At 55.8% G+C, this 22,620-nt stretch overlaps 1 protein-coding gene across 1 annotated transcript in view; it reads right to left on the bottom strand.

Annotated features, from left to right (window-relative positions):
• The window catches only part of LOC149361815 (uncharacterized), a 31,518-nt gene extending 13,978 nt beyond the window's left edge, over nucleotides 1-17,540 (bottom strand). Inside the window, exons 1-3 of the mRNA XM_089567471.1 lie at nucleotides 16,228-17,540; nucleotides 10,416-10,530; nucleotides 755-1,057 (exon numbers count right to left, since the gene is read on the bottom strand). Of these exons, the coding sequence (XP_089423597.1) occupies nucleotides 755-1,057; nucleotides 10,416-10,530; nucleotides 16,228-17,381 (1,572 nt within the window). The 5' untranslated portion in view covers nucleotides 17,382-17,540. The remainder of the gene's footprint in view (nucleotides 1-754; nucleotides 1,058-10,415; nucleotides 10,531-16,227) is intronic.
• Between the last annotated feature and the right edge of the window lie 5,080 nt (nucleotides 17,541-22,620).

Raw genomic sequence — 22,620 nt, 5'->3', positions numbered from 1 at the left:
GCGGAAGCTACAGGGATCCCTCCTAGTGTTTGTAAGGGGCGGGCCCTTCCGGCTCGCCCCATCGACCTCTCACTGTAAATAGGAATAAAAGTTTTCCTCCTCCTCCTCCCGGAGCTCCCGGAAAGTATTCACCACCCCAAGGGCCATAAGCCGGCTGTTTGAAGTAGTGATGGGGAGGTCAAGGGCACGTTTAACAATTTTGCGAAGGATGACCTCAAGGGCGTCCAGATCCGTCGGCTGCTGACGGGCTAGGCGAAACTTGCAGTTCCGACTTCACGTGCTGTGCGCCCCATGGCACACGATGCAGTCCGGCGTGCAGGTCAGCGACTCTCGCTCCGGTGGTGCAGGATGTTCTTTCCCGCAGCGGCGACACAGATTAGTCTTCGGACGATAGCAAACGTACGCCCGATGTCCCACTCGTCTGCAGTTATAGCAGGTCTCGACTAACTCTCTATACGGGATCACAGCGTACAGACAGTTCCAATAAACAACTTGCCGGGGAACGTGCTTCCCCCCGAACGTGACCTGAATCGCCTTTGACTTGCCCATCCAAAATTTCCATGTCTTCGTTCCTCTTCAAGAATCCTGCGCGAACTACTGACAGTGAGCATCCGTTGCACGCATTGTAAATTACTCCGCGCACAGAGTTCTCCGGCGCCGCCACGTACGCCGAAACCTCAAGGTCACGACCGCCCAGCTTGAGCGTCTTTACATTCGCATATGCCCCACTACGATTCATACACGGCGCGCTGACCGTCATCGTGTTGTTTGTCTCATTGACCCGCACCAGGTCTTCTTCCACCGCAGTCGCGTTCGCCAGCTCCGCTGCCGCTCTCAGGGCATATCCGAGCTCCCTCGGCGTCACTATGCTCAAGTCCCAATTCTTGGGCCGGCACACAACCTTGAAGTCGTTGGCTGGCATCTTCAGAAACGGCCCCTGTTTCTTCCACACCGGCGCTTTCCCCCGCTTGGCTTGGGCTGTTCCGTGCGACTGGCGCCCGTCGCTGCGCGCCTGTTTCTCGGTAGGCCTACTCTCGGAATGGTCCCCGCACACAGACTTTTTGAAGCGATCTTGATCCTTCAAAACCCAGGCTCATTCTCCCGCCTCGAACACATCGGGCGTTATAGATTCTCCCGCAACGGAGACTCCATCATCTTCAGCCTCGCAAAGGCCTCCAACCACAAGGCACGGCCCTGGAGCCCGGCGCCGCAGGCGTCGGCTCGGCATAAAGATTAGGCCTAATTTTGCCGCACCGTGGTCGAGTACGAATCGTGAAAAAAACCCAAAGGGGGGGAACACTTGCCAAAATATGGTGTCCACAGGTACAGGGCAACTTCCTGCAGACGTTCCCATAAAAAGCAAGTCCAACGCACAGCGCGTTCCTCCGAAAATTGGTCTCAAGGCGGGAGCTCGTGCGGAATACGCGCGCAGAGCGTCCGTTCGGGTGTGTGACCCCCTTACGCAATGTTTCTTCGATCGCTAGATGGTGCATATTAAGGCGGAAGCCTTTAATGCCTGACCGTTGTAAGCAAGAGTTGTCGACAGAAATGGCACGCTTTTCAGTTGCCGCCGCGGTGGCTCAGTGGCTATGGTGCTCGGCTGCTGACCCGAAAGACGCGGATTCGATCCCGGCTGCGGCGGCTAGAATTTCTTTGGAGGAGAAATTCTAGAGGCACGTGTACTATGCGATGTCAGTGCACGTTAAAGAACCCCAGGTGGTCGAAATTTCCGGTGCCCTTCACAACGGCGTCCCTCATAACCTGAGTCGCTTTGGGACGTTAAGCCCCATAAACCAAACCAAACCATAAACCAAACCGCTTTTCAGTTGGTCGAAACAGTCGTGACGTCACAGTGCGCGAATTTCAAATGGGGCCAATTGTAATTTGGCTAGTACCCATGCAACCAATTAAATGAGTCGTATAGTGATGTTCCATGTAAGTAGGACTGTGTTTAGTTCATTGCCTAATTACCCAATTAGCGTCATTAACCCTTCAAGTCAGGCGAGATATATAAATAATCCTGGAGAAGGTTGGTTGGTTGGTTGGTTGGTTGGTTGGTTGGTTTGGTTGGTTGGTTGGTTGGTTGGTTGGTTGGTTGGTTGGTTGGTTGGTTGGTTGGTTTGGTCGGTCGGTCGGTCGGTTTGGTCGGTCGGTCGGTCGGTCGGTCGGTCGGTCGGTCGGTCGGTCGGTCGGTCGGTCGGTCGGTCGGTCGGTCGGTCGGTCGGTCGGTCGGTCGGTCGGTCGGTCGGTCGGTCGGTCGGTCGGTCGGTCGGTCGGTCGGTCGGTCGGTCGGTCGGTCGGTCGGTCGGTCGGTCGGTCGGTCGGTCGGTCGGTCGGTCGGTCGGTCGGTCGGTCGGTCGGTCGGTCGGTCGGTCGGTCGGTCGGTCGGTCGGTCGGTCGGTCGGTCGGTCGGTCGGTCGGTCGGTCGGTCGGTCGGTCGGTCGGTCGGTCGGTCGGTCGGTCGGTCGGTCGGTCGGTCGGTCGGTCGGTCGGTCGGTCGGTCGGTCGGTCGGTCGGTCGGTCGGTCGGTCGGTCGGTCGGTCGGTCGGTCGGTCGGTCGGTCGGTCGGTCGGTCGGTCGGTCGGTCGGTCGGTCGGTCGGTCGGTCGGTCGGTCGGTCGGTCGGTCGGTCGGTCGGTCGGTCGGTCGGTCGGTCGGTCGGTCGGTCGGTCGGTCGGTCGGTCGGTCGGTCGGTCGGTCGGTCGGTCGGTCGGTCGGTCGGTCGGTCGGTCGGTCGGTCGGTCGGTCGGTCGGTCGGTCGGTCGGTCGGTCGGTCGGTCGGTCGGTCGGTCGGTCGGTCGGTCGGTCGGTCGGTCGGTCGGTCGGTCGGTCGGTCGGTCGGTCGGTCGGTCGGTCGGTCGGTCGGTCGGTCGGTCGGTCGGTCGGTCGGTCGGTCGGTCGGTCGGTCGGTCGGTCGGTCGGTCGGTCGGTCGGTCGGTCGGTCGGTCGGTCGGTCGGTCGGTCGGTCGGTCGGTCGGTCGGTCGGTCGGTCGGTCGGTCGGTCGGTCGGTCGGTCGGTCGGTCGGTCGGTCGGTCGGTCGGTCGGTCGGTCGGTCGGTCGGTCGGTCGGTCGGTCGGTCGGTCGGTCGGTCGGTCGGTCGGTCGGTCGGTCGGTCGGTCGGTCGGTCGGTCGGTCGGTCGGTCGGTCGGTCGGTCGGTCGGTCGGTCGGTCGGTCGGTCGGTCGGTCGGTCGGTCGGTCGGTCGGTCGGTCGGTCGGTCGGTCGGTCGGTCGGTCGGTCGGTCGGTCGGTCGGTCGGTCGGTCGGTCGGTCGGTCGGTCGGTCGGTCGGTCGGTCGGTCGGTCGGTCGGTCGGTCGGTCGGTCGGTCGGTCGGTCGGTCGGTCGGTCGGTCGGTCGGTCGGTCGGTCGGTCGGTCGGTCGGTCGGTCGGTCGGTCGGTCGGTCGGTCGGTCGGTCGGTCGGTCGGTCGGTCGGTCGGTCGGTCGGTCGGTCGGTCGGTCGGTCGGTCGGTCGGTCGGTCGGTCGGTCGGTCGGTCGGTCGGTCGGTCGGTCGGTCGGTCGGTCGGTCGGTCGGTCGGTCGGTCGGTCGGTCGGTCGGTCGGTCGGTCGGTCGGTCGGTCGGTCGGTCGGTCGGTCGGTCGGTCGGTCGGTCGGTCGGTCGGTCGGTCGGTCGGTCGGTCGGTCGGTCGGTCGGTCGGTCGGTCGGTCGGTCGGTCGGTCGGTCGGTCGGTCGGTCGGTCGGTCGGTCGGTCGGTCGGTCGGTCGGTCGGTCGGTCGGTCGGTCGGTCGGTCGGTCGGTCGGTCGGTCGGTCGGTCGGTCGGTCGGTCGGTCGGTCGGTCGGTCGGTCGGTCGGTCGGTCGGTCGGTCGGTCGGTCGGTCGGTCGGTCGGTCGGTCGGTCGGTCGGTCGGTCGGTCGGTCGGTCGGTCGGTCGGTCGGTCGGTCGGTCGGTCGGTCTGTCGGTCGGTCTGTCGGTCGGTCGGTCGGTCGGTCGGTCGGTCGGTCGGTCGGTCGGTCGGTCGGTCGGTCGGTCGGTCGGTCGGTTGGTTGGTTGGTTTGGTTTGGTTTGGTTTGGTTTGGTTTGGTTTGGTTTGGTTTGGTTTGGTTACCAAACCAACCAAACCGGTCGGTCGGTCGGTCGGTCGGTCGGTCGGTCGGTCGGTTGGTTGGTTGCGACTGAGAGAAGGATGAAAAGGAAATGTGCACGGGCCTGCCAACTGGCTCAAGCCGAGCCACCACCGCTGCCACGTGCAGATAGAAGAGATTAGAAAGATAGAGGAAAAAGAAAAAGAGAGAGAAAAGACGCGCGTCGCAACAACTGCGTCCGCCGGAACGGACGCTGGCTGAAAAAACGGATACACGGCCGCAGCCCGAAGGCTGCGAACCGCCTCCCATTACATCTCCACGTTTCATATGCCTGAGAAGCGGGGCCGCCCGAGCACGATTCAGATGCACCCTATCCGAGGGCCGGCTTTTGGCAAGGGTGCTTTCCTTTCTAAGTGCGGTCGCCACCGCCTCTCTCTCTGTCCACTCTTAGGGCCACGCGCCTTTTGTTGCTGCCGAGCGTTGGTTATTCTAGTCAGGCCAGATATATAAATAAAACCGGGTAGGAAATTGGTCGAGTTCGGGAATCGAACCCCGGTCTCCTGAGTGCGAGACGAGCATGCTGACCACTCCGCCATGCCAGCTCGATGGTTTAGAATGAACAAAGGCGCCTCTAGTGAATACGGTGTCTTCGTTCACTCCCATCTTACGTTATGGCCAGGTTTAGGTGTCTACCCAGATATGCGAGACAGATACATTTCCTTTCCTCAAAAACCAATTTACCGACGAGCAAGGCGTACAACCGAGCGGATGATGGCGTTCTGTGGACTCCCTGGCAGCGTGGCAAGACGCTGTCGCGTTTCACTCGTAGAAGCGAAGCCTAACATCCTAACAACGCATCAGTGACACAAGCAGCACCACCGCGCTTAAGGGCTCGGGCGCCAGCAGGGAACGCGAGAACCTCGCAGCTGACGACAAACGAAGCGAGCTCTGGTGGGCGTCCACCCAGGGCGTCCACACTCATCCACCGCAGCCTCACCTACAAAACTTATCACATTACGTCTGAGACGCCCTGCGTGATCACGGAACTTATACATCACACACATTCACTTCCTTCTATATTTATAGCAAACATATACCACCCCCCGTCCCTGCCGATGGCCCCGCTAGAATCACTTCTGCGAAAGCTACACCATCTAGCAGGGAAACATCCCCTATTCATCGGTGGGGACTTCAACAGTCAGCATACTGACTGGGGATACACAACCACGACACATCAAGGTCGCAGGCTCTGGCTGCTCCTGCAGAACCTCCAACTCACTGTGCACAACACGTTTCAGACGCCTACGCGGATCGGCAACAGTGTCAGCATGGACACCAGTCCGGACCTGACGCTGAGCCGCTGTATCCGCGGCGTTACCTGGAACAGAACACAACATACACTGGGCAGTGATCATTACATTATACAAATCACTGTCCCATACAAACCACCCCGTCACGCAAATATTACACACGAACTCATTAACTTGGATGCCTTTCACGCTGCACGCACCGCCCTCCCAGACACTCCCATCGCAGACATCGATGCATTGGTGCAATCACTCAAGCATGACGTTCGCCATAACACGCGCCACATGGAAACTACAACCGAAACACCGACCCTTGACAAACGCCTAGTCCACCTCTGGGAGGCTTATCACAGCATCCTGGAACGCTGGAAAGGCAACAAACACAACAGAACGCTTAAAAAGCGGCTGGCCGCGCTGCAGACACAAATCCAACAGCACTCTGAGGAGCTCTCTCGATCCAACTGGGGACAGATATCTGACGGCATCGCCGGAAACCTGTCCAGCAAACGTGCATGGCAACTCCTCCGACACCTCATTGACCCCACACGCACCAAATCAGCAGCACAGCACCACGTGACACGCCTCACACATGAACACATTGACGATCCTGACACCCTTTTAGACACACTTCAAACCATGTACACATCTCCAGGGGGCCCCACACCTCTATCCCACTACACAGGACAACCAAATCCCAAACTCGACACCGACATCACGGAGACGGAAGTAAGAGCGGCCCTCCTGATTCACCGCGCCAACTCCGCACCTGGTGCAGACCAAATCACAAACTCCATGCTCCGTAATATGGATGACCGATCGATCGTCCACATTACGAAATACTTCAACCAGTGCTGGAGGGAGGGTAACCTCCCGCAGTCCTGGCGCCACACGAAGGTAATATTTACACCAAAACCCAACAAACCACTCACCATTCAAAACCTTCGCCCGATTTCGCTAACCTCATGCCTCGGGAAGCTCCTCCAGCATGTTGTCTTGGCGAGACACAAGTCACATGGCGGACAACAATCTCTACCCGCATAGCATGGTGGGATTCCGCCCTCATCTATCCGCTCAGGATGCCATGCTGCAACTCACGCACGACCTTTTTGACCCGCTTCTTCCAGGTCACACCAAGGCAGTCTTAGCTTTGGATCTCTCCAAAGCTTTTGATCGCATTGAACATCAGGCGATCATGACTGCTATATCCCCATTGAATGTGGGTGTGCGCACGTACGCCTACATTCAAGCATTCCTGACTGACCGCACGGCTGAGATACACTTCGGCCATCTGTCTTACCCCTCCTACACACTTCAGAGTATCAGCACCCCTCAAGGGTCTGTCCTTTCCCCCTTTCTCTTTAACATTACCCTCATACCCCACGCCCGGAAATTGGCAACTATTCCCCACCTTAAGCACACTCTTTACGCCGACGATATCACCCTGTGGACCACCCACGGCAGTGACGGCGACATAGAGAACCCCTTACAGGAAGCAGCCACCCTCACCCAAAATTACGCACGGACCATCGGACTGTCTTGCTCCCCAGAGAAGTCCGAACTGCTCCTCATCCGGCCTAAGAACCGCCGCTGTCCCCGCTCCCCCATTGCCATTGAATTGAATGGTTACCCGGTACCTGAGGTTGGCACCCTCCGCGTATTGGGCCTGCACATCCAGAACGATGGCAAAAACACCACTACCCTCAAGAAACTCAAGCAGGTTGCAGGCGCGATATCGCACCTCATCCGCAGGGTTTCGGGACATCACAGAGGCATGAAGGAGCGCGACCTATGTCGCCTCATTCATGCCTTTGTCCTCAGCCGTGTACAGTACACTACCCCATACTGACAACTATCCAAACATGACATAAACGCTTTGGATGCTTTGATTCGCAAGGCATTCAAGGTAGCACTTCATCTTCCCCTCAACACACCCACATACAGATTACTAGGCCTGGGCCTCCACAACACGATCGGGGAACTGGTGGAGGCCCACCGACAGGCCCAATACATCAGACTCACAAAAACTTCCACAGGTCGGCATATCCTGGACTCCCTGCGAATCAAAATACCGGCGAACGACCCAACCCTCCTCGCCATCCCACGATTCCTTCACCGAGAGCTTCTCATCAGGCCGCTCCCGTGGAATACGCACCCGTCCCACCATGAGCAGCGCCGCAGAGCCCATGCGAAGGCACTCCATCGAGCGTACGGCCCCGAGCCGGACGCCGTATGGGTGGACGCTGCCTGCACGTGTGATGAAGCGACAGCAGCTGCGGTGGACTCCTCTTCATCCACCCTCCTCACACTACCTCTCCCTCCAGACACGTCCCCAGAGGCTGCAGAGGAAGCCGCCATTGCACTTGCTATAACCCGCACGGAAGCCCGGTATATTTTAACTGACTCTAAAACTGCGATTCTAAGTTTTGCTCGACGCCGAGTTCATGTCCCTGCTTTTGACATACTGGACTCGCCCGATGCACCCCCGCCCCGCCAAGTGGAGCTGATATGGGTGCCTGCGCACTCCGGGTATCCCGGAAACAAGGCCGCCAACCTTTTAGCCCGAGGTGCTTTAAACCGGGCTCAGGTGGCCACGGATCGAGGATTCGCGAAGGATCGCATGCACTCATTCAGTGAGCTGACCCAGGCATACAGAGCCTCTCGCCAGCTCTACCCCCCGCCCCACCCCTCCCTAGATAACAGACACGCAACACTTCTGCGCAGATTACAAACACATACTCTCCCCTCGCCCCTTACCCTAACCCACTATCATCCCTCCTTCCCCACTCCTGCTTGCGCCCTATGCCCAGAACCCTTCGCTTCTTCCCTCCACATCCTTTCGCTCTGCCCGGCGGACCCTCCCCCGCGGGACCTAGAGAACCTCAAGACCTGGGAGGACTGCGAGACCCTGCTGCGCTCGGAGGACCCGGCCGTGCAGACCATCGCCACCGCCCGTGCTGCCAGTGTTATGAACCTTAGGAACATAAACACTTGAGTGCAGTGGGGTCGTGCGGGGACCCTGGGGCGTGCCCCGAATTCCAGTTAAATTAAAGTTTTTCTCTCTCTCTCTCTCTATCCAAGTGGCTGACTGTGCTCTCTCCCACGTCGCTCCAAAGGCATCCCCGTGAAGCTGAACCCACTCGTCAGACAAGCGGAACTGAGTCACGAAATCGCGGAGCGCGGGGGCACCGGAAAAACGGCGACCGTGACCCTGTCCGCGGACGTCACGGTCAATGTTAAGAACACAATTGAAGTCACCGACGATGAAAGTGAGGTAACGATCAAGGAGGAATGAGTAGAGGCGCTCAAAAAGATCAGAACTACTAGACGGCCGTGCTGGCGCGTATACAACCAACGCACGTACCCGCCGCTGGTTTAGTGTGAAATCGACCGCAAGAGTGCGGCCATCCAGCCCGAAAGTGCAATGAGCACCCGCGCGCAGACAGGGGTTTACAAAAACGACACCAACACCGCACATGTGAGAATCGGTCAACGAAAAATAAGCACTAACAGAAAACCGGGTGGTGAAATTAAGCACATCAAGTGAAGTACGAAAATTGCATTCTTGTAAAAACAGGATGTCGACGCCCCTAGCCCTGGCAAAGTGCATCACCTCTGTCTCTCTGTCTACGGATTGAAATCCCCCAACATTCAGGGAGAGGAGATGCACAACCGCCATGACTGCCAAGAGCACCGACGGCATAACGTGCAACCTAAAGAGGGTTGCCATGGGCGGCGCTTGAAGCGCGCGGCACTTTTTTGCTACAACGTCCGTTAACGGGCCCTGCGGATTCCGATGATTAAGGGTGGGCACGTTTGTAGTCTGGTCTGGAAAAGTCCATTCTTTCGTGGTCGTCGGCGCTTGCGGCCTCGCTCACCGGTTGCTGCGTGGTCTTGGCGACGCTCGCAGCTGAAGCCGATGCCGACGCCGGGGTCGCTGACGGGAGGGTGTGGCTGGCTGGTGACGGGAAGCGCGCGTCGTCCGCACCTCGAGGAGTCGTCGGCCCTGACACCTGCCCGCACGTCAAGTCGCCTGTCGGGCGAAGCGGCGTGCTTTTCTCCGGTACCTCCTCCAGGTCGCCCGACGTCACGCTCGACTCGTCGCTGCTGCTCACGGTGTCGTAGGTGTCCGTGCCGGGAAGCGGCGCCAAGGGTTCGGCAAAAACTGCAGCGAACGGCTCCACTTCGTTTGAAGGTGACCCTCGTGGTGCTGCTCCTTCCCGTGCACCTCCGTCGCGGGGGCGGGCTCAGGCTCCCTCGGGAGGCTGCTCGTTGGGTCCGCGTCGGCAACCGGCGTCCGGACGGTTGGTGTGCTCCGTTTCCGCGGCCACGTTGTCCTTGCTCGGGTCGTTCCTCGAGGCGGCGGCCGCCGCATACGACTGTGCCCGCAGGCAGTCCGCTGTGGCGTGGCTTCCACCGCAGCGCCTGCAAGCCGCTCCGCTTCCGGCCGTGTCGTGGCCGAACACCTCGCAGCGAGCGCACCGCGGCGTTCGACACGCCGCGCCGATGTGGCCGCCCTGCCCACAGCGGGAACACACCATACGGACGCCTCGGTAGTCAAACATGACGCGGTGGCCCTGGACGGTCAGGAAGTTCGGCACCGCCTGCTTCATCTCGATCCAGACCACGCGCGTCCCGTTGCCGACGTGACGACGGCCCTTGAGGACGGGATGGGTGATGTCAAGCACCTTGCCGTAGGAGCTCAGTGCCGCCGCCAGCGCCGCGTCTCCCACGAACAGCGGCACACGAAAAGCCGTCACGTGGACCACGGCGGGACCCACACAGGCTACTGGGACGGAAGTGCCGTTCACGTTGAAGGCGCCTTCCACTAGCATCTTCTCCACCGCCGCAGCCGAGGCCAAGGCGACGCAGAACTTCATGCCTCCATGGTGCTGGAGGCTCTCTAACCCCTTCGGGCCGACAACCAACTCGATGCCGTCGACGATGTCGTCAGCTGTCGCGTCGGAAGTAACAGTGAATTGGAAACAGTGCGCCTTTGGGGGTGGCGCACGGAACACCGGAGGGGCAGCAGGTCCAGGGCCTCCCATGACGTCACGGGCGGCCTACTGGGCTGCTGCTTTCACGAAGGTCACGAGGTTGCCCGAGCACCGGCAAAGGTACGGCACCTTTGGCTGGGAGGCTGGTTGCGGATCCTCCGGGTCGTAGTGGATCCGGGGCCCGCCTGCACTTGTCGAAACTTCTCTGGAAGCCAGCGCCGAAAAAAACTTCACTGGTTCTGAACGAGCTCGGGCGTGGAAAGAGAAGTTTATTTTGTTCTGTGTTAACATAAAAAATACAAAACCGCTGAACTCAATGCTCTGATCTTTCAAGCACATGCGCAGTGACACAGCACTGGGCACCGTCAGTAGGGCAGTAATGAGGCCGACACTCGACCGCCGCGCAGGACTATGAAATACGAGGGGGTACCCAGAAGAAACCGGACTAAATTTTTTGGTCGGAAAAGCTTCTGTGGTACCGCGTTTTGCCACTAGGAGCGCATAGAACGAACATTCTAGAGTCAGTAAGCCGAGTGCCGTCGTTGCAGGAGGTCAGACTAGTTTAGGCAGAGTTTTAGAGTGACGACTGTTTTGTGTGAATGTCGTTTTTGCAATAGCTGAGAGAGAGAGAGAAAGGAATTTTAATGAGGGAAAGGTGGAGAGGTCGGCCGGTGGTAACATGGCCCTGGCCTGCTACTCCACACAGGGGAAAGGGAAGAGGAGGAAAAGGAAAGTGCGAATGAAGGCTGATGATGGCATAATACAATGAGTTTCACGGTGATGTCACGGGTGATGAGTTTCACACACACACCACACTGGCTGGCACTCGCATCGCAGTTAGTAGACGCACATAAAACTCATAAAACTGGTGTCTGCAACTTGCAATAGCTGATTTTCATAAACAGCATGCGCCGGTGAAATTCTGATTTTTGCTCGGAGAAAGTTGAATGGAAACTCTTGAAATATTAAGAAAGACGTACAAGGACGATGCTATGGGGACAACTCAAGTGTTCCTGAATCGAATCCTGAATCAAAACAACAATCATGCCAATGGAAAACTTCAAATTCACCTCGCCTCAAGAAAGCTCGTCAGGTGAAACCAAACCTCAAAACAATGCTGATTTGTTTTTTCGACGTGAGAGAAGTCGTCCATTGAGAATTTGTTCCGCAGGGTGTGAGAGTTAGCCAGGCTTTCTACTTGGATGTTTTGAAAAGATTGGGCAACAGTGTACGGTGGAAGCGGCCAGATTTGTGGCGGACGGGTGACTGTTTTTTCCATCATGGCAATGCCCCAGTTCACACAGCCCGGTCTCTACGACAATTTTGGACCAAAATGGCATGACCCCTATTCCTCTGCCCTCATACTCTGCCGAACTTGCCCCGTGCTACTTTCTTTGTTTCCTAGAATGAAAAAATAGGTGAATGGAAAGCGTTTCGCTGATGTTGCTGAGGTGAAGAAAAATGGCTGAGGCTTAGCTAAGGTTAAGCCTAGTCAGATGCGAAGCATATTGATGGCTAGGCTTGGTAATACATGGCTTTCCTTGGTTGAATACTTGGTCATTTTAATACAACCACTAGAAGCCTTCGTCGTGGGGGAAGACAACGGCATGGCTACAGCGGAACGCCGACTTACCCCGAGACGCGCGTTGGGTGAGCGCCTGGATTGCCACGGATGGTGGTGGAAAACATTTATGTACAGGTATAATACAGGAGGTTATGCATGAGCTGACCCAGTGGGGGCCAGCCCTTACAAATACTAGGTGGAGGTCCCCAGTTCGGGACCCCAGTGGCATCGGCCGCCGCCCAGGCTCGCCCGACCAAGGCCCGTTGGGCCTGCAGGTCAGAGCAGCCGAGCAGGGTCGCCTCCCAGTCCTCCCGGGTTGGGTTGGGGTGAGAGGGGATAGCAGGGTTGGAGGGGCAGGCCCACACCATGTGGTAGATGTCCGAAGACTTCTCCGCACAGTGCGGACAGCTGCCCGAGAAAGAAGGGTCGAAGTGTTTCAGAGCTGCCGGGCACAGCAAAGTATTATTATACAGGCGGAGCAGAAGCCGCTCCTCCGCCTTTGACAGACCTTTACACGGGCGGGGTTAAAGACCATGGCCAGATTGATAGAGTAAAATGATGTCTTTGAAGGTGTAAGCTGGAATAAATTCGAGTTCCTGATCGTCAGGGTCGGAGGGGAATGTCCGGTGAGAGAGCGCGCGGGCGGCGGCGTCAGCTGCCTCATTTCCCTCAAGGCCCATGTGAGCGGGAGCCCAAACGATACGCCGGTGCGCGGAGTCACCGGTGTAGACGCTGTTTTGAAGAATGCGGTAGGCTAGATACGGTACCCAGCCCTGCTCGACGTTCCGACATGCCCCTCGCGAGTCGGAAATAATTGTTTTTGAATTGGAATCAGATGCAGCCAACGCAATGGCGACCTCCTCCGCGTGTTATGTCACGGGCTCTGAAAGTAAGGCCGTTCACTGTTTTGGATTGGTGGATGACTGCGGCTGTGTACCATCCCCCATGTTGGGGCCCTGAGGCATCCACGTAGAATACGCCGGGTTTCGATCCATAGTGGCGGGCCAGGGCTTCCGCCCGCGCCAGGCGCGGGCCATTATGGTCCTCACGGTTCATGTTCGCGGGAAGAGGGCGCACGTGGAGGGCGCATCTCCACTGGGATGGAATACGTACGCGCTCTTCCATGAGAGTGGTATGTTGGATGTGTAGTCGGGCAAGGAAGCGGCGACCCGACGATGTCTTCGAAAGACGTGTGTATTGGTTAGTCAAGTGGGCTTCCCGGAGCTCCCGAAATGTGTTCACCATGCCTAGCCCCAGGAAGCGCTTGTTGGAGGTGGTCACGGGGAGGCCTAGAGCCCGCTTAATAATTTTGCGGAGGATGACTTCGAGTGAATCCTCGTCTTGCTTCCGCAGGTGGAGGTATGGAGTCGAATATAGAATTCGACTGGTTACAAATGCATGCGCCAGCCGCAAGGCGTCCTTACATCGTAACCCCCCGCGCTTGTTAGAAACCCGGCGGACCAAGCGGCCCACCTGGTCCCCCACCTGACGGAGTTTGGCCAATGTTGTTTCTGACCGTCTGTCTTGATGTATAAAGATCCCCAGTACCCGGACTTCGATATTTTCAGGGATTGGACCTGTCTCGAGAGACAATGAAATTTTGGCTGTGCACTTTGGTGAGGGGCGTATGTGCACAAATTCAGACTTTTGGGTGGAGCATTGGAGGCCTCAGCGGCGAGCATAACGGTCCACTATGGTCGCCGCCTCCTGCAGGTTAGCCTCAATGTCTCCAAGGGAACCCTGCGTGGCCCACAGGGTGATGTCATCAGCATACAGCGCATGCTGCACACCGGCGACAGCGTCCAGCTGGGCCGGTAGGCGCATCATAGCCAAATTGAATAAGAGGGGAGAGAGCACCGCGCCCTGGGGTGTACCCCTGGTTCCTAAATGAAAAGGGCCATGATGTTTATCCTGGATCCGAATGTAAGATTGTCTGTCGGTTAAAAATTGCCGAATGTATTGAAAGGCATCTCTGCCGCAGTTAGTTTGTGAGAGGTGGGTGAGAATGATCTCGTGGGTAACGTTGTCGAATGCACCCTTCAAATGCAAGGCGAGTACGACCTTGTCATTGTGAGGGTATTCCACGGGGTCGAGGACAGCCCGATATAGTTGTAGCAGGACATCTTGTGCAGATCTGTGTGGGCGAAACCCGAACATGGTGTCTGTGAAAAGGTGTTTGGATGCCATGAACTCGGACAACCTGTCACGTACCATCGTCTCCATGAGTTTGCCCACACAGGAAGTCAGAGAGATGGGGCGGAGGTTGTCCGTGTTGATGGCCTTGCCAGCTTTAGGAATGAAGGTGACCAGGGCGGTCTTCCACTCGATGGGTAGTGGCACTTCCCCAAGTCAGATAGAGTTAATGTAATTCAATAAAGACAGGTATGCTGGGTCGGGGAGGTTGGCTAACAATTTGACTGTAATTTTGTCCCGACCCGGAGCGGTGCTACGTTTCATTTTTGCCAGGGCCGCCCTCAGGTCGTGGAGCTGGAACGGTTGATCCAGCTCAACGTTCTCAGAACCTGCATAAGAGTACGCCGGCCGCGGGAGTCCTGGGTGGTGCACAAGTACTGGTCCCGGAGCTTGTGCGCCAATGGATTTGTGTTGCCCTGAAAGCTGTGTATTGCTCTTTGGAGGTGTTTTTGAGTTTCCGTGCGTGTTTGCATTGGGTCAATTAGGGCGCGAAAGAGTCGCCATGTGTTCCGGCTGGATATTTGCCGCGCGGCCGTATTGCATCGGGCCGCCCAGTTGGAGTCGGCGAGTTGGGACGCATACTCAGCCGCTCGTTGAGTGAGCTCGGCGATGCGAGCTTTAAGTTTCCGGTTGTGCTTCTGCCGGCGCCACCGACGGACGAGGCAATGCCGGGCCTCCCAGAGATGGAGCAGGTGGTTGTCCACGTCGGAGACCGCCTCTGAGAGCTGAATTTGAGTTTCGGAGGAGCGAAGGCCAGAGACCAATTGTTGTGACCAAGACTGGTAGCCCTGCTCATGTATGGGTGTGACATTGTTATAATTCTGCCTGAACTCGGTCCAATCTGGGAGTCGGGCTTGTGTTGTTGGTCGCGCGAAAGGAAGGGTCCTAATCGTAGTATTCAGGAGGCAGTGGTCGCTGCCGAGGGTTTCCTCGGTGTTGACCCAGTCTGCATACTGAATGTTGCGGGTGAAGGTCAAGTCCGGACATGTATCCCTAGTCACGGAGTTGCCTATACGAGTTGGGTGGACTGGGTCAGTGTGAAGACTGAGGCCCAGCGTTGACGCAAGCTCCGCCAACTTGCGTCCCCGCTTCTCTTCACGGCAGTAACCCCACATCCGAGCGGGAGCGTTGAAATCGCCCACAATCAGGAGGGGGTCTCCACCCGCAACTCTCAGTGCGCGGCTAAAGAGGTCCGCAAATGATACATTCGGCAATTTCGGATTGCAGTATACATTCAGTATGTGTAGCGGTGGGTCCTGTTTGCGGAGTGGGAGGAGGGTCACCATTACATAGGAGTATTCAAGTTGCACGTCTAAGTCGACCTGGTTGGCTGTATAATTTCTATGGACTAATAGACAAGACGCGGGATCCTACTGGAACGTCGTATAATTTGTTAGTACGGCGCCTTTCCCTGGCTCTTGGAGGGCAACTACGGCAGGCAAATGCTGAAAGGTTGAAAGGAAAAGTCGGAGGTCGGCACGCTTGGAACGGGACCGGAGCCCCCGACAGTTCCATTGAGTAATCGTAATGGGGGAAGCCGATTTGGAAAGAGGGGAGCGCCTACACCGGTGGTGTCCCGCCATGATCAGATTTAGAGGTGAGATGTGGAAGTGAGGTTGCCCCCGAGCCAGATACCAGGGGCTGCAGCTCAGCAACTGGAAGGGGGCAGCTGTCTTCGTCATCTTCAAGGTCATTTACTCGGCGGGACAATCTGGAGGGCCGACCAGATACGTCCTTAAGAGGACCGGTTCTGCGAGAAAGGCGGGTATTAGTCGCGACGTGTTGAGCGATCATAGAGGGGATAGCCTCCATGACTCTAGCGATGAGGCGTTCCATCGCAGTTTCCAACAGGGTGTCAATTTTGGCATTAAGACGGGCTTCGAGTTCGGCAAGGGAAGGTTCCAGAGCCGACGCCACCGCCGTCTCGCTCTCCATAGCGTCCGCGTCGGGGGGTACTAGGAGGAGGGGGCGTTGTTTTAGCTTCTAAGGCTTCAATTTTGGCAAGTAGCATCTCGTTTTGTGCCCGGAGAGAAGCTACAAGGTTGTGGAGCTCAGCGTCAGCCGCCGAGCGAGGGGGAGGGGAAAGGGGGTGGGAGGAGGATGCAACCCTGCCTGAACCGCTCACCTGTTTGCCATTTTTGACGACGCTGGCCCAGGAACCGGCCGCGCCATTCTTGTCCTGAGAGCGGGCTTGCTTCTCCTGGCCGCCGTGTGGAGGCGGTGGTTGCACTGGACAGCTCTTGACGTCCTTCCCGCTAGTAGGCGTCTCTCGTTTTGAAGCATCGCTGCTTTGGTGACGTGGCTGCCTGCCCGTCCCGCTGGATTTCCCGCCCTTAGGGGCGGCTGCCTTGGTATGCTGATATTTAGCACTGCAGTCCCGCGAGTTCGTGGCATGGCCACCACCACAAACGGCACATTTTGGCGTACACTGGTGAGGGGCCCGCACCCCCTCTTTTTTGGTGCCTGCTGTCCACACATGCCACATTTGTCTTGTGTTGGGTTGGGACAAGAGTCCGCCCGATGGCCGACAGTTCCACGCAAACTGCAGGCCGGAATAGTGCGCAAATATTGGTGCATTGTGACAATCTCGGAGTTGTAGTGTACGTATCGAGGCCTCACCGTGCCGGCAAAAGTGAGCCGAGCCTTGCTTGAGGAGCCGAATTTGCGGATATCGAGTAAAGTTGCGCTCCTCCACTGCACGCAAGGTTGGAGAGACTCAGACGTCTCTTGGTTGGCCACCGTAATGACCCCATAGCATACGTCCGCTTCGTGTTCTTTGAGATGGCCGGCGAGAGGCACATCTCCTATGGTCGATTTGATAGAAAAGTCGCCTAGCAGACGGTCTGCGACGTGAGCGTTCCGGATGCTGGCGAGGATTAAATTTTGTTCCTTGCTCAAAAGGAGGCTCAACTCGGCTGCCTGAGGCGCCCGGAGGAAAGCGCCGAACGCGGCACCGAGCTCGCCGTGTTGAAAGGCGTCCCGGATGGCCAACGATTTCCGGGGCTTGATCACGATGACAAAGTCGTTCTTTTGAAACTTTGGTAAAGGCTTGGGCCTCCACTTGGTCACTGGGGTGCGGCCCTTACGGCCGGAGTCCTTCGCCGCTTGCGAGGCGGGAGCTTGGTGGGTAGCATTTTCGGCGGTTGCCGAGGCGTCCGCCGCTATTTTGGCCTCTCGTCTGGAGCGACGCTCAAGTAGACGGAGGAGAGATTCATTGCGGATCGGGTCCGCGGGTGCAGATTTGGGTTCCACAGTGACGGGAACGGTCGACCAAGACATGGCGTCCGGGTCATAACCGCGTTGAACGGGCGTCTCCGTCACCTCGCTGAAAGCAGGAGCTCCCTCGCAGCCGAACGCCGGCGCAGCCGTTAGGCTTAGAGTCGGCGCCGGAGGCGGCAAGGAAAACCCGCTTTAAAATTTGAAAAACTGGGCCCACCTGAATGAAATTGGTGTCCACGGATGCCGATCAGCTTGCCGAATCCAAAGTGAGCAAAATTGATGAGGTCCAACGACTTGAGTCGTGGCTCCTGTCAAAAAATGACGGAGCCGAAGCGCCACACGTCTGACAGACGCGATACGCTGCCGCGTTCCCCCCTTGCCACGGAAGCCGCGTCCGCCTTCCCGGTGGAGCGAGCGTTTCACCTACACCGAGTGTGAATGCGCGTTCGAAATGCGCGGGAATGCTGCTCGAGGACATTCCGGCGTCTGTGCGATGGCATCGTTCTCCCTCTCCGACCGCGTGACGGCGATCTGTCGTGACGTCATCGTGTCACGTGGTGTGGCATCATCGTGTCGCGTAATTTGGAGGCGCACAACCACAGCGACGGCGCGAGGTGGGCCCCCGTTTCTCCACTGTCGTGACGTCATCGTGTCACGTGGTGTGACGTCATGTATCACGTGATTTGGAGGCGCACAACCACAGCGACGGCGCGAGGTGGGCCCCCATTTCTCCACTGTCGTGACGTCATCGTGTCACGTGGTGTGACGTCATGTATCACGTGATTTGGAGGCGCACAACCACAGCGACGGCGCGAGGTGGGCCCCCGTTTCTCTACTGTCGTGACGTCATCGTGTCACGTGGCGTGACGTCATGTATCACGTGATTTGGAGGCGCATAACCACGGTGAGGGCTGAAGTGGTAGCTAAAGTAGTATGCTTCGCATAAAAAACGACGGAGGCACTGTCAAGCATCACAAAAGATGAATTTAAACAATATTTTTAAAAATGGAATGAAAGATTCGACAAGCGTATCATTGCAAGTGGGGAATACTTTGAAGGGGATTGAAGGTCTGTGCTTAAAATGTGAACAAACAAGTTCAAACAAAAATAAGTCCGGTTTCTTTTGGGTACCCCCTCGTATGTCGACCATTTGCGCAAAAACTCAGCCTCGCTCATTGACACTGCGTCCACGCATGCTTGCTCAAACAGGCGCGTGCGGAGGCGCTGCAACATTGGAAACATTCCACTTTGCGGACGACCATTTAAGGAAGCCACTCCATGCTGCCGCCACAAAACTAACATGCCGACACACAACAGCATATTTTTAAACTTTAAAACACTGGTGGCGAGATATGCGCCAGGTAATGCTTAAGCGTAATGGAAAGTAAGCGGGCGTTGCTAATGAAGTGAAGCGCGGCTCGTATGGAGGCCTTTTTCACGCGAAACCTCGCCTCGGTGTGATAGGCATGCGGCCGTGCCGCCGAACTTGCACCGTCACGCGCTGAAGAAGTGGTCGCCCTAGCGCCAATGCGTGAGTTGCTCGCGTATATCTCACAATCATCGCAAAACGCCGAACGCGATTCGTGACAGCGTTGCAAAGATAAGCGAATGTCATTGCTTGACCGGCCGTCTTGGAGCGCTGATACTGCTTGCCTATCACATGGTTCATTTTGTATTTCGCGGGCTTTCTTTTAAGGCCAATAAAAGCAGCTGTATTAGTGGTACTTCGTTGCAAACACGAAAACTGGTTATTTTCATATTTGATCTACAATTCTTGCTTTGACGCTTTCTTCCTGAAGGCAATAATTAAAAAGTTAGCTAATTAGTCTCTGCTACTTAATTACGTCTGCACAATAAAAAAATACTGCAGACTGGTACACGCGACTGGAAACAACCCTCAATTGGTCTCCCTTGTCTCACTGGGCTAGGGCACTTCGTCTTTTTTAAAAGCTTGGTTACATTTAGCTGGCACACCGGGTATATACATGATCGATAGAGATAAGTTTCTAGTGCTCATGATTTGGCATCACACTGCCGCATGTTATTATTTTATTCCATTATGTAACCACCTCTATTAACATGGCAACCACTGGGTCACGACATGTGTTATAACGCATAACGCTGATTCCCGAAAGGTGAGAGGTAGAGCGTAATGCTTAATAAAATCTCGTTGCTGTATGGAGGCCGCAATCTTGGATTCTATCCGTGGAATCAGCATAATTCGGAAGCTCGAAACGCGACCAGTAGAGCTAATGCTGTGAAAAACAAAAATCGAGAGTAGAGTAAGCATGAAATGTTTGCCTCTGCCGTAATCGAGAGTAGAGTAATCATGAAACGTTTACGGGCATAACACATTGCATACATTGCATAAAGAGAGAGAGAGAGACTCTTTAATGAAGAGCAGAGAATTTAGCCGGCGTTTAAAAATCGCTGGCATGCTACTCTGCGTAGGGAGGGGAATTTGGGAGATAAAGACAGAAGGAGAGCAGAGTGGAAGAGATAAAAAAAAAACAAAGATAAAATGCGGCCATGAAATGGGTACTAAGGATGCAATGGCGAGAATTGATGTAACCTATGGAGTGATGGAGTGCATAGTCCGTCAAATGGGCTGACGAAGTTCACTGCATGAAGAATGCATGAAGGTGACGTGCAAGTGAGTTTAAAGCTTATCAAGATGTCCAATGTCTTTTAAATATGTGAATAGAAAAGTCATTGAAAGTCTCTGTTGCCTAAGGCAGGCTAAGGGACCTAAAACTTTGTCCATTGTAAGGGGCACTGAGCAGAGCTTCTGCATGCAATGTTCATAGTACGCACGCTCGTTAGCATATGCAGGGCACTCAAGCAAGATATGCTCCACAGTTTCTATCGCGGCACAGTTGTCACAGTGCGGACTGTCCATTTGTCTAAAGCGGTATCGTAAGCCGTTTGTATATGCAGCATTAAGACGAAGTCGATGATAAAGTGTTTCCAGATGTCGAGGAATTCTGGGTGAGAGTCTTGATCTAAGATGTGGGTCGATTGAGTGAAGAAATTGGTACTGATATGTCGGCAAACTCCAAAGCCGATACATATCTTCGGAAGCAAAACTTTTGGCCACCTGGGACGCATCAGATTTCGTAAAAAAAGTTCTAATGTATCTCCGATGTTGATGGCCCTTACGGGCCGCTTCATCTGCTTTTTCATTAGCCTGAATGCCACAGTGAGCAGGTACCCACTGAAATGTTATGCAGTGGCCTGCGGCAATAGCTAAATGATGTAGATATCCGATATCCAGGGAAACTGGCTGGTGATTCGTTTTCTTCAGCAGGTTGGCCAGGATCTGGAGAGATGCTTTCGAATCGGTAAAGATAACCCAACGGTCGGTGGTTCGGCGCAGGATGTAAGAAACAGCTTCCTTAATGCCGTGAAGCTCAGCTGTCGTAGAGGATGTCCTCCGCTGCAGCCGGTAAGAAAGGGCATGGCCTGTTGAGGGCACATAAAGGCCACATGAAGAGGTTTCTTTAGTAGTTGAACCATCGGTGAAGATATGGGTGTGCTGCCTATATAGGCGAGAGTAGTTTGCAGAAGCGCTGCCTGTGGCATGCGGCTCTTTGCATTCACACCTGGAACAAACGTCTTCACCTTTAGAGGAGAGAGTGTCCATGAAGGAAAGGCCAGAGGTAGTAGTTTCTGTGGCTGATTAATAGTAGGGATGGGGAGGAGCTGCACTGCCTGGCCAAAGCTAGAGTTGCTGTGAGTTAGTTGGACACGGTGCAGGAAGTGCTTCTTCCCTTGAAGAACATGGCGGAGATGGGTACGCATAGTTTCCTGGGCGGCAATCACCTCTAGTGGGAGACATCCTGCCTCCGCTACTGTTCCTGATGCCGAGGAACCCTTTGGGAGGCCAAGGCATATTCGCAGGCAGTTGTTCCGTGCGGCAACGAGAGACTTATTGCTTGATGTAGATAATCTTTGAAACACTGGTAGACAGTAGCGCAAGGTTCCTTCAACGTACCATATGTACGATCTCAACGATTCCTGGGTGTTGTAATCGTCTATAATCTGTCATGGACACCTCAGATCAAAAAACTCCGCGAGAGGATCACTGCAGCATCGCAAGTGTTTAGGTTCATGGCGGGAACAAGGTGGGGTAGCACCTGCCGATCAATGCTTCTGCTTGAAAAAGCATACATTGCATAACACATTGCACATTGCATTGCATTACGGGCATAACACCACACCACACATACTGTGCACTAGTCCATGTGGACGCAATCGTTTCCTTTGAGTGTCCGGGCAATCTCTTCCGCCGTGCCTCGTCAGCTGTATCCGGTTTCTGTTTGCCTTTCATCTTTGTAATCGTTGCTTTCATTCCTCGGTTATTTGAACCACTTTGCCTATGTGACACTGGTGACGTCACCTCTGGATTACGTTACACATAATTCATGACGAAATAATTATAATTTACTAATTAGTGACTAATTACTAATTAATGACTAAATACTAATTAACTGCTAATCAATGACGCTTAAGCTTCGCCTTTAGAAGTGGAACGCGACAGCGTGTTGTAGCGCTGCCAGGCAGTCCACGGAATGCCACCACCCGTTCGGCGCGATGCCTTGCCCTTTTAACGCGACGCTTTTTGAGGAAAGGAAATTACGCAGTAATTCTCTGTCATCTCGGTGGACACCCGAACCGCACCGTACACGAAGGGAGGAACGCCACCACCCGTTCCACGGGAGGCCTTGCCCTTTGAAAGCAAGGCTTTTGGAAAGGAAATGGGGCAGTCTCGGTGGACACCCGAACCCCACCGTACAGGAAGGGATGAACGCCACCACCCTTTCGGCGCGAAGCTACCGGCGCTTGTATGCCAGTCCTGTAGGAGGGCTTAGAGAGTCTCTTTAAATCTCGTACGGTGCCCGGATGCTCTCGTTTCAGTGCCCGGATGAGTGGAATTCAGTGCCCGGATGTTGGCTCTCGGTCTTGGCGTGACGTCAGCACACTGCCGACAACGGGAGCTAGAGGCATTTCATTCTTAAAAACTTACAGCAACGGCCAGGCAACCAACCCCTCGGCGTAGTACATTTAGTGATAGCATAAGGAACCTGGCTCATTCGAGCGTCTCGCCGCCGCTGCATTCTCGCACGTTTTGTTTCCGCCTTGCGCTATGGCATCTCTGTGCTGTCGCAGTTACTGCGTCATTTCCTGTTCTCAAAACTAATTTTTTTACTGCCACGACCTACAGTGAAATTCCGCGCAAGCGACCCCCCCCCCCCCCCCTCAGTCGCGGGTCGGTCTTAGGTTGAGTGTCTTAACACGC

This window comes from Amblyomma mixtum, chromosome 2 (genome assembly GCF_055824585.1).
Source record: "Amblyomma mixtum isolate Tamu chromosome 2, ASM5582458v1, whole genome shotgun sequence".
NCBI lineage: Eukaryota > Metazoa > Arthropoda > Arachnida > Ixodida > Ixodidae > Amblyomma > Amblyomma mixtum.
This window is presented reverse-complemented; position numbering and strand designations above follow the sequence as displayed.